The sequence below is a fragment of the Mauremys mutica genome, chromosome 1 (assembly GCF_020497125.1).
Source record: "Mauremys mutica isolate MM-2020 ecotype Southern chromosome 1, ASM2049712v1, whole genome shotgun sequence".
NCBI classification, from domain to species: Eukaryota; Metazoa; Chordata; order Testudines; family Geoemydidae; genus Mauremys; species Mauremys mutica.
In genome coordinates, this window is record NC_059072.1 from 80,388,937 (window position 1) to 80,406,699 (window position 17,763).

The window sequence follows — 17,763 nt, forward strand, 5'->3', positions numbered from 1 at the left end:
CACACAAGTGATTTGCTCAAGCGCATACAGGAAATCTGAATCAGAAACAGAGCCCAGAGGACCACACTTCCTTTTTAAGAAGAAAACTCCTGAAAGCTTTAAAAAAAAAGTCTCTGCCAGCACTTAGGCCAGCAATGTGAAAGTTCTTAAGTTAACTATCCTGAAAAGTACTTAGCTAACTAATTAAGTTTGCCACTTAGTTAACCCATAAGAATGTTTGCAAATGTTAAAAGGTAAATTATTAAAACAGGAGGGAAATTCATCTAGTCAAAAAAGCTTAATCTTTACACATTTGTTTAAATAAGATACTTGTATATTAAACCTATAAATAAATGTGCTGAAAATACTTACACGAAACAGATATACTTGAGATTGAGGATATAATGCATTTAAGTATCCATTTTAAAACGAACTATTACACTTCTAGTCTTAACAGAAGAAGGCTGAAAAACCCAGATGCCACTTAGTTTGGAGAACATAATGTAAAGAGAACAGAGTTAAGTAACTGACAAAACATCACTTGCACTGGAAGTTTATGTACTGCTGCCAAATGAACCTAGAGAGAGAGTTATCCAGTTTGAATTAAATAAAGTGTTTTACAGTTCAAATATCTTAATGTTCTTACCAATGCCCCTGGTTGATTGGCTGAATGCTTCTGCAGCTTTCTGTATAGTTGTAAATTTACTACTATTGTAACTATCTGGAACAAGCCTATTTTATTAACCTGTACCCTGAAGTTGAAAAATAAATATTGCCATCTGGTTAAGAACAAGTCCAACAAAAAGTAAGATTCAGTCTATGAAGCATTCCTATCAGAAGCAAGCTTTTTTTGGTCTACATTTTAAACTTTGTAAATTTTAATTTAAATAATTTAAATCATATATTTTGCCAGAGAAAGTGTTAAAATGTAAAATATGTAACTTTCAACTGTATGTTATTTTAGATTATGGTTTATTTTCAAATTGGTATTACCTACTTTCGTTGGACCAGTTTAATGTTATATGCTGCATTGAGTAAATTATGAACATTTTCATCTAATGATTCATTAGAGGCATATACTCGAAAATTTACAACAGTTTTCCTATTTCAGTTTTTAAGAAGTCCCTCTGTACATGAATGAATGAAGGCACAGTACATACAGGCTCACAGCTTTCATGTTTAAGTCTTTTGTTGCAACTGTTTCCATCTGTTCTCTAGCCCTCTAAGAAAAAAGTCTTGAGGACTCCACTTTGTGAAAAGAAAGCTTTATGAAAAGCCTGAACGATGAATTTAAAGACTAAGGAGAAAATGAGAAACGTTAGGTGTGTGAATTAGGAAATGTTAATTTCATGCACTTAGGAACACACACTCACACCCCACAGTAGTAGAAGCAGTAGTAGAGGAAAACACTACATGTGTAGGGGTAGAAATATTTGTTACATCATGATGCTGGCTGGCGATGGAAGGTTGCCGCCTTAGAGCCCCCTGAATGGTACTTCCACTCTGGAAAGCATTCACTACATCCATCTGCAAGGAATCAGAGATTGTGACAGCTTGCTCAGCAAGAGAGAGAGAGAACAAGAGAAAGGACCATCCCATCTATAAACACACAAGAAGTAAAGAAAAAAGGCACTTTTTATAGAGTGATACACAAGCAAGAGTTGCATTTAGAGCTGAAGGAAGTAAAGAAGGAGCTTGAGGGATTACAGAGCCATCCATACCCCCATCTTGAGAAAAATCTCAGTCACACAGTTTAAAATTGTCACCTTATTGGGGTAAAGGGGACAAAGGGGAAGATTTAATTAAAAACCTCAACTACCATCTCCTCCTACCTTTTCCAAGACCATACCTGAGTTTGTATCCTGTTCAGGCCCCTAAACCACAAGATCTGACCACGACGCAGTTCTCTTTCAGCATGATCAATCTCTTCTACATCTTCTGAAAACTCTTCTTCGGGAATCTCCTCCTTCTGTGTTCCATGCCCAGCTTCTTTAAGGAATTTCAAACGGCTGGTTGGAATTGTTGAGATCAGCTAAAGATGAAGGAAAAGATGTATAAGAATTAACAGAAAGAAGAATGGTAGTACAAATTATATTTTTTTAAATGTATTTGAAGTCACTGAATATACAATGTTGAAGACTTTGCCACTTTTTCCTTTAACCTATAATATTCCGCAAAAACTATTTTAAAAATGAAACATATCTTTCTACTTCAGAGATGCAACTTTCAGTGTAAAGCAACTGTCCCGATATCCCCCTATTCACTCAGTATTGCTGGACACTCTCCAGCTGCAAAAAATGTGAGAACTCATCCCCCTACAACCTCATTTCAAAGGTGTGCAGCTGAACTCAGGCTATTGGAATTCTAAAATTAAGTGCAAGCTCTTCACTAAATAAAGAAAATTTAAATTAAAAGCATAAAACTACATTAATATAATGTTACAGTTGTCATTATAGTATATTAAAAAAGAGTCTGGTAATACAAAAAAGTTAGAAAAACTGTCAAATTACATGTCTACTATTTATTCATGTAGCCCACACACAGCAACACCCACTTAAAATTTTGAAACACGCTTAACATCTTTTGGATGTCAATACAATCCTCATATGTACCCAAAAGGAAAAACCCAAATATATCAGCAAAGCAAAACATGAATTCATCTCAGGTTGTCTTAGCTTGTACACACACTTACCTGGCCCCAGAGTAGTGTTCCCATTCCCAGGAAAATGGACCATAGCCAATGTTCTATTGTAAGTTCTGAACAACTGAAAGGTTTCCCACCAAACTGTACAATAATTATCTGTGGAAAAAGGAAAAAAAGTCAGAGAAAGCAATACCTATTGAAGTTTGTGAATTAGTGAATATAGGTAGTAGATGTAAATTTTAGCTACTTGGTGCTTCAAATGTAACACTAGTCACAGAAGCTGTTTACGTAATATATTAACTTTAGTTTGTCGTTTTAGTGTTTTGATCCCCTGCAATTCCCCAGGCACCATCTTCAATCTAAACCTCACCTTAGATACAGAAGAGTTCTCCCCCATGCTTACCTTGTACTTCAAAAGTAAAATCTGATTGTAGTGATCATTTAAACAGTTAATCTGGTTCAATTTAACAGATAATATAATAATATTTTTCTTTATGCCTACATCTAGAAAAACAGCAGATTTTACAGAGACCAAGATTTATGTTTACAACTTTTTTTTTCCCTGTTAGACAAAACACAGATGTGTATTACAAAGCAGAGTTGTAACTCTAGGTTGTATAAAAGCAAGTACTGTATCAAGTGGACTCCCCTCCCAGAACTAGACATAGTAGTAGTATTTTCCTATTTTAAAGATTGTCCAAAAAATAGCAATTAACACAGCACTCATTAAACAGCATTTCTGCACATCCATTTCAAGCTTAGCAGCAAGTATAAAACCAAAGAAGAGTTGATTAGGAACCATAATATGAGCAAAAGTGAAAATCTGAAATCAAACCAGAAATTAAGGTTAAGTGTAAATTGTAGTAATTATCCATGTATTGTTTAGTGAGGGCAGCCAAACACATGCTATCATAAGCATACACACATTTGTATGCTTTACCTGTCAAAATTTAGAGATTTTAGGAAAACCAAAATATCAGCATTAAAAACTAATATTTGTAGTGTATACACATTACAGCATGGTAGCACTCCATTTGTGTATTATCATTTTAAGTTAGCATTTGGCTAACTAGATCTTTTTCCTAAAGCTTCACATATTATATTTTAGGCTTTAAAAAAATAAAACTCAAATTACTTTAAAATTAACCTTGTACTCTTGGGTTTTTTTGTCTGTCATTTGTATTATGGAGCCCTCAAGGAGCACCAACCAAGACTGGGGAGCACACAGTGCTCGGCACTGTACATACATATAGTAAGAAACAGACATGTCTTCTCTTTGAAAAGTTCCCAAACCAAACAGCCAAGACAAGAAAAAAGGACAGGAGAAAGTACTAATCCCATTTTATGGATAGGGAACTGAGGCAGAGAGATTCAGTTCCAAGGATACCTATTTTACTCTTTTTAAGGAATCATTTTGCCCAACTCAGCAAAGCGTTAATTTTTTCAACTCTGGAACTGTATGAGACAACCTACTAAATACATTGTTGGCACTGATGTAAAAGTAAGAGACTTCAGTTAATGAACTGGAAGCCATCTGACCAGTTCAAGTTTTGTTTTATCTAGCTGACAAGTAAGGATAAATCCTGTGTTTCACAATGCTGTATCAGAGTGCCAATGTGTTACAGTTTCTGTAGAGTACTTTACATTTGCTAAGTGATACATAAACAATCTTTAAAAAAACACCTTTGAGGTAGGTTAGTCTTAGCCCCATTTTATAGACTGGGAGGATAGAAAAGTGAAGTAACCTGCCCAGAGTTACAGAACAAATCAAGTGTAAGAGCCAGGATTAGAATTTTCAAGTTCCCTGATCCTATTCCTGTGTTCTTATCTCTAAATCACAGTGCTTCCTTGTTTCATAATTTTATGGAATTTCAAGTTTTCAGGTAAAACAATCTTAAAGGCGTGGGTGTGTCTCGGCAAGGCTAAGTGGCTATTTTGTACTTGGCAGTTAAAGGTTATGTTAAGCATAGCATAGTATTAAATATAAGTTTTAGTACATTTCTAGTTTTCCTGATGAACCACTACCACCATAAAAAAAGGTGGTGTTAGAAACAAATGTGAAACCACAAGTTTAAGAGTCCAGAAAACATAGTTAAATTGTCATTCACATGTGTGAAGCTGAAAGATACTAGAATTACTTGGCCTGGGAAGTTAGATGTCATGTGATTGAAATATTTAAAATTTTAGCAGACTGTACAGATGTTTGTAGTCATTAAACTTACAATAAATTAAAGGAAATATAATCTCAGAGTATAGTCAATTTATGTAGTTTGTTGCAGCAGGCCATTCAAATACTTGATTTGATTATGCTGATATTTCCAAGCTGATGTAGGTATAATTAATTCTCACTTTGTAAGGGTATAAACTGATCAACACTGCATGTTTGATAACTGTACACTTTTTCTTCTAATGGGTCTTAGTTCAGCTAATTATATAGGAAGCTGCTGCACTTTACAAGTGTTCTCACAATGGGTGATTTATATTTAGAACACATTTAGGTACATAACTTTTCAAAGTCAGATTTAAAAGTATAGATTTCCATAATGGGAAACGGTCCAATATTTTAGGCTCAAATTTTACATTTGTAACAAAGTTTTAAAGCTCAATTGAAAATGGTCTATTTGAACCAACTTTTCCTCCCATGTGGGAAAACGAAGCTGTTCACGTTTATAGATATATAAACTTGACACTATTTTCTCTGGAAATGGTGATACACCTTTAGTGCAAATAAATAAAATATGACTAACAATATTAAACTAAAATCTTATATTACCTACCTGCACAATAAACGTGCCCAGAACAATAATACAGAAGATGGCATTGTTGAAGATTCCTTCAAAAACATTTCTTTCACCATGGATTTTCCGGGCATTGATTTCATTAAAAAGTTGCATCATCACAAATGTATTAAAAACAATAGTGTAATGCTCTGAAGGAGGAGCATGCAGAGGTGCATTTCTTCCACTATCAATATCAAAAATTTTCTCACCTGTGTAATAAGACATTTCAGTATCATGAATTAACAAAAAAAAAATTAGAATCAAAATATTAAAGAGGTCAAGATTAACATGACTAAAATTGAAATGCCATAATAAATTAGCTTTAACTTCTAGAAAATGAGCAAAGATTTTATAATATTCTTACCAGCAAACAGGAGTGTAAAGACTACCACAAGTTGATAGACTGCATGACCCAAAATATTCTTCATCATCGTGCGAGAGATCAGAGGTTTATTTCTACCATAAGGTTTCCGCAGCAAGAGAGATTCAGTAGGTGGTTCCGTTGCCAGAGCAAGAGATGCTAATGTGTCCATTATGAGATTTACCCACAACATCTGCACAGCTTTAAGTGGAGAATCCTATAAAAAGGATATGTTTCCTAATAGATAACACAATAAATATCCTAGAAATGAACAAGTTGCAGCCATTAAAAAAAACATTTGCTATATGGAAATTTGGTGTATTGCTTTGAAAGAGCAGTACATTCTTTAGAACAGCACACAAAATGATGACTTTGAAAAGATTTCAGTATGCAAGAGTTCAGTTAAAGAGGCACATGTTTTCAGATCTTAAATTAGTTGAAACCAGCTACCACCAGTACCTACTTGTGTAATACATGCTCCTGTGAAAGCAACAATTACTGCTACGACATTGACAGTAAGCTGGAACTGAAGAAATTTGGAGATACTGTCATAAACATTTCGTCCCCACATAACTGCTTTAACAATGCTTGTGAAGTTATCATCTGTGAGAATAATATCAGAAGCTTCTTTAGCTACATCTGTTCCAGCAATACCCTGTTAGGAAGAACATACATAGGAACACTGTGAATCAAAACAGCAGGAATAACTGATATCTAGCAAAATTACATTTCTACTACACAACTTTCAATTAAGGAAAAGTACACTCTAGAGCATTAGGCATACAATAAGCTCACTTTTGGAGAACAAATATTGTTTCTTAAAAGGTCTGAAGCACAAAATTGAAATGCAAGACTGAAATTTTAACAAGTTAAAGATACCGAAGTTGATATTATTTAAAAATTATCAATAAAATACAAAAGTTGAAGAAATACTTCACTGAGGCAGGTACCAAAGGATAAACACATTTTATATGCTCAGATTAAGCTCTTGTGCTCAAACAATAAATCATCCTTTTGTTTAGTTTAAGCATCTCTTCAGTTTTTAATTTGAACCATTAGATAAACCTGACCTCTTGACATGGTTAAAAACAAAAACAACCAGATGTAACTGCATTGAGGAAACAGTTTTTTGTTTGTTTTTTTTAAAAGCAGATGAATAGCTTGGGCAATCCAATAAAGAAATTATAAAAGTTAAGGTAGTTTTCCCATCAAAGTTTTATTTCACTGCCCAGTTAACTTATTCTCTCAGATTATCTTTACTAAATGCTTGGTTACAGGAACAGTCCGTTTCCTACCATGTATACCAGCACAAAATTTCAAGATAGTGATGATCAATTGCTGTTTTAATTAAAGCAGGAGTCTGCAGAGAAAGCTGGAGCCTTTAAACCTAGAGTCTTTTTTATTTCATTCATCATTTGTTGGCAATGGATTAGCAATCTTGGAGGAAAAAAACAAAGAACAAACACCCACATCCTCAGTATACTAGAGATTCATGGTCCATAGTGCTTCTCCTGATAAGACTCAGTCATGATTTTGCTATAATTTAAGTACTACTCATGCTTTGCCATCCCCATTGTAAAACTGTCCCTGTAAAGTATATCACAGAAATATAAAGTATAGTTTATAAACTGAAGTGAGCTGTAATCTGTCTATGGTGTAGTAATATTTAAAAGGAGCCTCTCTAAAGGTGCTGCACAGGTAAAACAACTACAGAGTCTCAATCAGAGCAGAAACTTTCTGCTCTCATTTTCGAAAGAACATAAAAGGTGAAATAATTACACAAAATAATGACAGACTTGTCTGTGTGGTTTCTCGTTATTGAGAAAATACACAGACATTTATTATCTAAGTTTATGTGGCTCCCCAACCAGCATGGTTGGTTGAAATGGCTTAAGTACAGTAATACTATTAAGTCTTTTTGAGCCACCAGATAGTGCAGTGGTACAGTACTGCAGCTTGTGCTCCAAAATCTAGCTGATTTATATGGGTTGACAGAAATTAACTTCATATGATTAGAAACAATGCACCTTTTGGAAGAAACTTTTGTTTTATAATAGAGAATGCTTCTCTGCAAAAAACAGAAAAATAAGTGTGCATGTATATAAGGCATAAGCACTGGGTAATGAGGGCCTTGAGATATATTAGTTAACCTTTTATAATTTAAAAAAAAATCCCATTGGAGGCTAAATTATGTTTTATAGATTTCAAGGAAGATTATATGACTATACCCCTCCCCCACTGAATGCAAGATACTGGGCCCGTTGGTAGCAATATTTAATGATATTCATTTGTGCAAGCACTCTTTTGCCAGGAAGTCAACTCCCAGTGTCGAGAAATTAAAAATACATAGGCCACAATACTGGTATATATCAGTTTAATAAAAATCTCAATTCAACATTTAAAATTCATAAAATTCAGATGGCTGGAGAATGTCATTATAGATGCAACTGTGCTTGTTTTAGTTAGAGGAAAAATAGTATTTTTCACATGTTGGCATCAATACAATAGTAAGCTATGCTCCTGAAAAGTGCTAATTGAGACTGGTATGTGAGTTATTATTGTTTTGCTTTCCCAAGTGAAGCTTTACTGTCTACATATCTGCTTCTGTTCTAGGAAAAATGCATCCATGTTAGCTTCAGCATTTAAAAAAAAATCCCTAAAATAAGAAAGGTTCAGGATCTTGTAACCAATCCGCCTGACACCAAATTCCACAGAGATAACGTGGTGTACATTCTTATCTTCAAGTTGGTGTCAGAATTCCACCTTGATAAGTAGCCAGAAAAAACAGAAGAAACTTGAACTCAAGTCTAGGTGCTTAAAAGGAGGTATCAGTTTTGTATGGACCGCATTAACATCTCATGATTGAGGATAGTTTTAAAATTAACCCTCCTTGTAACTCAAGTAATTTCAAGTGTAGGGGAGAGCACTATCATCATCTAGTGCATTCGAATTCCAGGAATCCACTTATGTTCTCCACAGCCTTACTCAACTGCAATCCCATGCCTCTCTTGTAAGACCTTGGAACAATTAATTTTTTTTACATTAAGTTAATGTAAAATGAATTGTCTTCCTAATATCAGAGGAGTAGCCATGTTAGTCTGTATCCACAAAAAGCAACAAGGAGTCTGGTGGCACCTTAAAAACTAACCGATTTATTTGGGCATAAGCTTTCGTGAGTAATGTGTGTCAGTATATTTATGCCTGCATCTGTAACTTTCACTCCATGCATCTGAAAGAGTGGGGGTTTTTTTACCCACAAAAGCTTATGCTCAAATAAATCTGTTAGTCTTTAAGTTGCCACCGGACACCTCGTTGTTTTTGTCTTCCTAATGTGAAAGTTAATTAAAATTACTGTATATACTCATTCGTTAGCCCGTTCGTTTATAAGCCAACCCCAAAGATAGTTAGATAAAAATAGCAAAAACTGTATGACCCTTTCATAAGCGGACCATATATTTCAGGGGTTGCCAAAACTTTGGCTCCTGACCTGTTAGGTTAAGCCACTAGCGTATCTGGACGTTTTGTTTACCTGGAGCGTTCACAGGCATGGAGCCCCTCAGCTCCTAGTGTCCACAGTTTGCCATTTCCAACCAATGGGAGCTGCGCCCAGAGGGAGCTGAGGGGCTCCATGCCTGTGAATGCTCTAGGTAAACAAAACAAGAATTTAGATATTCAATTCAAATGATTCCATAGTGTTTAAAATCATCAAATTTTGTAGAATCATTTATAAGCCAACCCCTGCTCCTTGATGAGTCACTTTTTTACCAAAAATATTCGGCTTATGACCAAGTATATACGGTAGTTAATTATAAATAACTGAACATAAAGTTGAAGCTAGAAAAATGTTCACAGAAAGATGAAATAGGTGCCAAATAAAAAAGGATGTCAACCCCAGACATAGAAAATAATCGAGTAGTTTCACATGACAATATGAAGTTACTTTATCTTTTAGAGCATTAACGTAGTTTTAGTCAAAGGGTACCAACGAGAAGTCCTAGAAAGTAACTCTCTTTGGTTTATCCACAGAATAGGTACAATATGAAGAATTAGTTCAGTCTCCCTGCCCATTCAAATCCTTATTCCTTTTCACAAATGCATCCAACAAGGGCCTATAATATTAGTCAGAGCTAAAATTAAAAATTGGATTTGGGAGCCCAACTTTTCAGCTCCTGTTTTTGAAAATCACCATTGGGTGTTATGTAGTCAGTCAACTGGAGATGGAGACCAAACTCATCAAGTAGATTAAACATCCATCAGGTAATAATGAATTCCAATCATTAACCTGCGATAGACATATGATAGGGAGTTTTACCTATATTAGTTAATCCTGATATATTCAGTCCAAAATTAATATCTGACTCAAAACAGGCTTGGAACTTTCTAATAAGCTATGGAAAATTCATCTTGGAGAATTTAAGGTTGCAATCCAGCTGCTCTCTACCCTCTCAGGATCTAGCCAGACAGGTACAGTTACCAGATTCTAGTATAAAGAGATGCCTGAATTTGGATGACGCAGGTTGAACAGAAAGGGTCTCACTATACTGGAAATCTCAATGGCCAATATATGTGGGAACAAAATTAGTCTTTAATACTGTGGGATTATCAGGATCATGTAACCCATACCTCCTCTCCATTCTTTAAGGTCAACATACTTAAAGCCAACAATTTAGTGTGCTCCCACTCAGTAAGATCAAGCAATTGTAATGCACTAGGAAACTGAATAGTACAAGCACTTGGCAAGATACTGCCCAGTCCCATACGTCAAGCTTTCCCAACAGAAGAAGATCTCTTTCCTTTCTTGTTGAGGTTGTGGTCCAACTAATTCAAATCAGACCACAGTTTTGGGACACTACCTCTGAAATCTCCACCTGGTGCATCACAAATGTATTTGTTTTCTGGAAGTTTCTAAAGCTTGGACTACTATAGGGAAGCAGCTCACCAAGTATAGAAACTTTTTTGTATGATCTCCCAGCCAAGATCTGATGCATATGGTCACTTGGACAGGAGGATTTTGAAAATTCAGAGTTTAAGCTCTGATTGATAGAGGATTGCAGAAATTTATTCATAGATTTTAAAGCCAGAAGGGACAACTGATCATCTAGTCTGACCTTCTGCATAATGCAGGCCCATAGAACTACCCTGAAATTATTCCTGTTTGAATCAGAGCACATCTTTTAGAAAAAGAGAATCTTGGAGGGAATTTGTTAAACAGATGCAATCAGAGTCTGTGGCCCAAGACCTGGTCTCTGTTCTTTGAAGGTGCTTCCAGATGCAATGGGCCATGGTCTCTACAAAACACTGCTCTGACTGGAGATCCAACATCCTTCTGTATCTGATACATTTGTGAGGAACTGGAAGCTCTGAGCGTCCAAAAACTCATTTAACTTTTCACTCCTAACAGGTCACTTTTAGACAAATGTATAAAACAGAGATCAATAAAGTACTGGAGGAAAATATCTGTGGTAAATTTTAGAAGTAAGTTTTTAATTCCAGTCAAAGCTGCAACAGGCTATGTTGTTGATCTAAGATTATTTCTATAGAAAACCAATTGCAAACAAACATTGATCATCTCATTTTAGGCATTTTGACAAGCATCAAATTACAGTACCACTGAATTTCATGACAAAAGGAGCAGAAGAGGTAGCAATGAACTTCTGCATAAAAACAGTTTGATTTGTAATTATTAAAACTGATGGGAGACGAATACTTTTAAGTAGATTTCATTCAACATCTTATGAGACAAGAACACACCTCCATTCTCTACAGCTGAAAACCTGAACCTTAGGTTAAAAGGCAAGGAAGTCTGAAGAAAATAGAGTGTGGGAAGCGGTAGCTGTCAATGCTACTTCTGGTAGCTCAGCGGGCTACCAAGCTACAAGCAAATTTGTTCAGCTTTGTCAATTCACATGACACTCACAACAAGAAAGATTGATACTTTAGCTAAAAAAGCCTAAAAAAACCAAAGTTAATTTTTAACCACTGAAAGTAAAGAGACTAGCGTCCATACCATGGCAAAGCCAACATCTGCTTTCTTCAATGCTGGACCATCATTAGTGCCATCTCCAGTTACAGCTACAACTTGTCTCTGCTCTGAGACAGTGCTGTCAATTATACCTAAAATGAAAGCAAACAAATTTGAATTTTAGTATTGGTAATTACAAGTTTGTGGGGCAGCCTGACTGTAGTGCTCTGTGTTTATGCACAATACTTGGGTCAGATGGGCCAAGTACTCCTTCGGTGAAAGGACTGGGATGTGAGACATGACCTCAGGTACGGAGCTCATCCAATTTTAACAGACACAGTGGGCAAGCTTAATTTAGTTTTTAAAAAGCCTGAGTCTGGTAAAAACTTGCATTTTGAATTTTTGAAACATTGAATGAACATGCACTTTACCTTTTACCAATGTGTGTTTATCAGTGGGTGAAGATCTTGCAAGCACACGAAGCTTTGGCCAAATCTTATCTATTCGCTCTTGCTCTATCTGTACAAAGAATGCAGATTAGTTATACTGTGCAAGTAAAATACTATAAAAGACAAATGCAAACCTACAGAAAAAACAAAACAAAACAGACTCACCTCTCCTTTTTCATTACGTATTCGTCTGTTGAAGTCTTTCCCCTCTAGGCATATGAAGTCTTCACCAGGATTCAAAATGCCACATTTTGAAGCAATAGCACGAGCAGTGTTAATGTTATCACCAGTGACCATACGCACAGTTATACCAGCACGCTGGCATTTTTTTATTGCATCTGGTACCTGTTTATGCAAAAAAGCTTGTTATTGTAGTTTTCATATTGATTGCCTAGTACTTGTCCTAGCACCACCAAATAAAGTAATGGGTGATTACAGTAATAGAAATTTGGCCCTCCAAATTCCACTACTGAAAAAAGATGCACTGTATTCTTGACATGACCCACAGTAACCCAATGAGACTGTATGGCCACCTCTAGTACTGGACTACATAAAGAAGTTTACAAGTATTCCACTGCCTCTGAGATAATGGCCTTAGCCTCTGCCTCAAGTAGTAGAGGTCCTTCAGTTCAATCCTCAACAGCTGACCCAAGCAAAGCTGGTGTTCTAACATCAATAATTCACATGTCCATGCAGAGACTTCTTTTCCCCATAAAATTTAATTTGCAAACACATTTATTTTCTTTTTAGTTATTACTTAAAGAGCTTCTTCTGTTGGATACCCGCAAGTGACCATTATTGTGTATTTCACTATCAGACTTTCTGCAGTGCACCACTATGAAATAAATCGTATACTTTGCAGATATTTAAAGAGCCACATGCCACGTTAGTAAGCTCTGGAGTTAAGGTTTACAAAAACAAATACCAGTATTGTATTCTCTGCGTGTTTTATGATTTTGCCATTGTTTCCAATTGTCAGTACGCTAGAGTTGGTAGTGCTCACTTTTGGGATAGCTCTGTGGTTTGGGCATTGGCCTGCTAAACCCAGGGTTGTGAGTTCAATCCTTAAGGGGGCCATTTAGGAAACTGGGATAAAAGTCTGTCGGGGGATTGGTCCTGCTTTGAGCAGGGGGTTGGACTAGATGACCTCCTGAGGTCCCTTCCAACCCTGATATTCTATGATTGGACTCAAATCCCACAGAATACAATGGCCAATATTTGGTTCTAAATAATGTGCAAATTTGTGAATGCATTACTACTGAGTGCTTACTGATTGTTCCATTTGCCTTCCAGGTCATTGTAGAGGGCTACAGGAACACACTGGCAATATGAAAGTCTTAATTATTTATAGTCTCCACCTATGACACTTTCACTAGGTTCCTGGACCACCTTTCATCACATAAGCAACATTAAATCTTAAGCACAGTAAATAAATGAGACTGTCTTTTGGCAAACAGTCCTGTAAAGAATGTCAAGAATCCAAATGCCTAACAAATTGATATAGGTGAAGATTTATTTTAGCAAAAATAGTTTAACAGTTACAATGAATTCACAGTTCTTCCTACCTCAGGCCTCACAGGATCTTCAATCCCTACAACAGCAATGCATGTAAGACCAGTGACAATATCATTTTCATTGTCCCACTCTGGCTCAGGTTCTCCTGCTGGGAAGTCTCTGAATGCTAGACATATAGTTCTGAGTCCCTCAGAGGCCATAGGTTCAATCACAGTTTTTATAATATCATCACGGTCCCTAGGTCTGAATGCCTTTGGTTCACCATTAGCACTCAATATTTTGAAGCACCTAAAAAAAGAATGGAAGAAGTGACTAAATACCAAATAAAGGATTCAGTTTATGGTAAGATTCAGAACCACATACTTAAACACCTGATAAAATGAAATTGTAATGCTTGCAGGTATAACTAATCATTTTCCTCAAAGGACAAATTTTTTCAGTCCCTCCAAAAGGCAAAGGAAAGTGGTGTCAATCTTACATTAACTCCCCCTCATATAAGCACTAGATTTTGCAGGCGCTTAAAATGGCAGAAATTGAAAGTTAATATATTTGTCTGTCTGTCTATTGTACTTCTGTGTTTTATGTTCAGTGAGAGATGGACAGTGGGGTGCTCCACAGCACAAGACAATGCCCAAAAGCAGCAGCAGCTATGGTGGATGAGAGAGCATAAACTAACATTACCTTCAAAGAATGAAAACTCTCTAAACTGGTATTTAGATAGACTCAGCTGGCCAGAGTGAGCATTAAGAAATTTAGCTTTGAGCAATTTGAGAACTAGGCCCAATGTTTCACATGGTACAGGAGTAGGATTTAAAATCAATTGTGCTTATCAATTTATATGGTACTTAATTTAGTCTGACACCAAAATATCTGCCTGCAAGACATCAGACCAAACCACAGTGATTTTAATCAAGGTTTTAATAAAAATGATATTTCTAAGATTAGCTTCAGACTTGTTATTTTTGCAAGTCTGAGTTTTACACCTGGTTTTTCTTGTGTTCAAGCTATACCCCTTCCCCTGGGTGCCCTTGTGTTTTGAATTGTCTGTATATATTGTCAGTAAAGTTGGTAGTGAGTTGATAAATGTTTAGCAGTAAACAAGTGACCTCTCCCTACCCACAGCAAGTAAGCAGTGTAGTCATTAGTAAGGTAGTGCCAACAATCTGTAAACTGAACTGCAAGTTCTCTTTAGACAGACTACAAAAGAGAGCATTGCAATAGCCCAAAAGCAGTTTATCACTTCATAGGTTTATTCTTTCATCTCTTGAAATACTTGAATATAGCACAAACTGATCCAAATGATATGGTAAAAAACATTCACTAAAATCAGCAGGTAATTTGTTTCAGAAAGTAGTAAGTTTAGAGGACCTGACTAATGAGGAAAGAAATATTAGGTGTATTTTTGACAGTAGAAGAGTTTGATTTCTCATTGCCAGGAAATACAAAAATGTGTTTCCTCCTCACGCAAAGCACTAAAAAAAAACGAAACACTATTTAAAACTTCAAATACATTGCAATGCAGTACAATATACACTAACTTCAGAAGCATAAGAAAGATGCTTTTTAAATATTAAGTAATAATTACATACAACTGAGTAGATGTGTTAACATTCTAAAGTACCAAATGACTCAACCATTCCCCACCACCATTATAGCCAAAATATGAATTTCAGGTGTCCCAAAAAGCATATAGGAAAACTAAGTTAAATTCTTAAAAGGCCGAGATCTAAAAACTACACATTTAACTCCACACTTGTCAATAAACAAATAGAAAATTCACAAACTACCTCATGATTTGTTGAGACTAGAAGCAAAGTAAAGAAGGAAAGATGCACAATTGTTGTATATTTAAATATTATTAATTTTTTATTACTCAAACAAAAGCTATGAAGCAGTCAAATCACAATTTTGTAATGTTTGTAATGGTTTGTTGTTTCTATTTCTGTCTAGCAAGCATTTTGGGGCAGTGGTTGTCTCACAGATAGAGAGTTCCCACTTTGCTTGAGCCTAAAATCATGGCACTGTGGTTGTGATTAGCCTTCTGCTCTGCCCACTTACCGGCTTCCTATCTCAAAAGCCAATTCAGAGTTTGCTTAAGTATACGAAGAAGCGTGCCATTACCTGAACCACACTTTAACTTCTATGCAAGTTTTCCCTCTTCTGCAATGTAATTTTAGGGAAGCAAAAGGGAAAAGAGAAACCTACTTTACTGTTTTCCTGTTTCACTGAAATAGGAAAAAGCAGTTGTGTGAAAAAGGCAAAATATAGTAAGAGAAGCTCTCAGGATAGTAGGAAACAAGTCTTTGTTACAGCTGGTTGTCACCTTCTTGACTAACAGGAGAAAGGAGTATATCCCAAAATATGCACTGGTGGCAGCCAATACATAGAAGAGCCAGTACTTTTGCATGGTATAGTTTAACAGTTTTACTGTTCTCAAATGGGAAGATAAAATTATCTGATTAGTTTGTCAATTACATGTACATAACATTTAAAAAAATTAATCTTACTTTTTAAGAACTATCTCAGAGGCACCCTTGCTGAATATCCGAAAACTGCCATCAGAATTTTTTAACACCGTACTCATTGATTTTCTGACTGAGTTGAAGGTGTATACTTTGTACAGTGCCTCTTCTGGTATTTCATTTCTTACATCCTGATAATCTCGTTTTAAATCCAGAAGCAATCCTAGCAAGGCACATTCTGTTTTATTACCAACATGACGTGGTAGGCCACCTTCTTTTTCAGGAGGCTGTAAACAAAAAAAAGATGCAATTCTATTCTCGTTTGCAGAATACAGTACTCCATTATTAGAGTAGCAGAAGTGAAGTTATTACCATCCTAGAACCAGATATACCCCACTTATGAATTGCTGAATTTGTAAATCAAAGTCACTTATTACAAGTGTTAAAAAATCTGTTTTTATAAATGCCCTGATCAAAGTGAAAAGAAATCAGCAGCTTTCATAAACTGTAAGCCAGGAAGGGACTAATTATGATTGTTTAGTCAGACATCCTGTAACAGGTCAAGGAATCCCACCCAACAGTTTCTACATCCGATCCCATAACTTCTGTTCAAGTGACAACATCTTTATGAAAAGATATCCAACTTTTGATTGAAGACTACAAATGATAGAATCCCCCACATTCAAAGGCAAATTGTTCCAATTCTTAATTGCCCTCATTGTTAAAGTTATTTCTAGTCCAAATTTGTTTAATTTTGGATTCCAAAAATTGACTCATTATGTCTTCTTCTGATAGATTAAAGAACCTATTACTATGAAATCTCTTCCCCTTGTAGGTACTTGTAGGCCATGATGAAGTCACCCATTAACCTTCTCTAAACTAACTATATTGTACTTAAGTCTGATTGTAAGGCATATTTTACAGAGCTCAAACTATTTTTAGCTCTTTTCTGAACCCTTTCCAACTTTTCAGCATCCTTTTTGAAGTGCTAACACCAGAACTGGATACCATATTCCAATACTGATCCCACTAATGCCATATAAAGGGACAGTACCACCTCATTATTCCTACTCACCATTTTTCTACTTATACAGCCAAGGATAAAAAAGAATGGCCATACCAATGGTCTGTCTAGTCCAGGATCCTGTCTTCCAACAGTGGCCAGTGCCAGATACTTCAGAGGGGATGAACAGAACTGGGCAACTGTTGAGTGAACCATCCCATGTCATCCAACCCCGGCTTCTTGCAGCCAGAGGTTTAGGCACACCCAGAGCATGGGGTTGCGTCCATGGCCATCCAAACTAATAGCTACTGATGGACCTATTCTCCATGAACTTATCTAATTCCTTTTTGAACCCAGTTATACTTTTGGCCTTCACAACATCACCTGGCAACAAGTTCCATGGTAAACTGCATTATGTGACAAAGTTTGCCCTCTTAGCTACAGGACTGCACTGTAAGTTCATGTTCAGTTTGTTACCCACCAAAATCCCTAAATAATTTTAGGAGTCATTTTCCACCCCCCACTTTCCCAAGACACACCGCTGAATCTTTTAATTATGATCTACATTCTTTATTCCTAGATGTAGGATCTGGCATTTGGCTGCGTTA

General features: G+C 36.0%; 1 protein-coding gene across 2 annotated transcripts in view; it reads right to left on the reverse strand.

Moving 5' to 3' along the window:
- ATP2B1 (ATPase plasma membrane Ca2+ transporting 1) overlaps window positions 1–17,763 on the reverse strand; it is a 61,170-nt gene that overhangs the window by 9,569 nt on the left and 33,838 nt on the right. Inside the window, exons 10-20 of one of the 2 annotated variants that reach the window (XM_044980417.1) lie at window positions 16,198–16,439; window positions 13,741–13,978; window positions 12,341–12,520; window positions 12,158–12,245; window positions 11,772–11,878; window positions 6,228–6,419; window positions 5,768–5,981; window positions 5,401–5,612; window positions 2,672–2,779; window positions 1,829–2,011; window positions 1,353–1,506 (exon numbers count right to left, since the gene is read on the reverse strand). In XM_044980417.1, the coding sequence (XP_044836352.1) occupies window positions 1,353–1,506; window positions 1,829–2,011; window positions 2,672–2,779; window positions 5,401–5,612; window positions 5,768–5,981; window positions 6,228–6,419; window positions 11,772–11,878; window positions 12,158–12,245; window positions 12,341–12,520; window positions 13,741–13,978; window positions 16,198–16,439 (1,918 nt within the window). The remainder of the gene's footprint in view (window positions 1–1,352; window positions 1,507–1,828; window positions 2,012–2,671; window positions 2,780–5,400; window positions 5,613–5,767; window positions 5,982–6,227; window positions 6,420–11,771; window positions 11,879–12,157; window positions 12,246–12,340; window positions 12,521–13,740; window positions 13,979–16,197; window positions 16,440–17,763) is intronic. The other variant, XM_044980413.1, reaches the window with a different exon arrangement.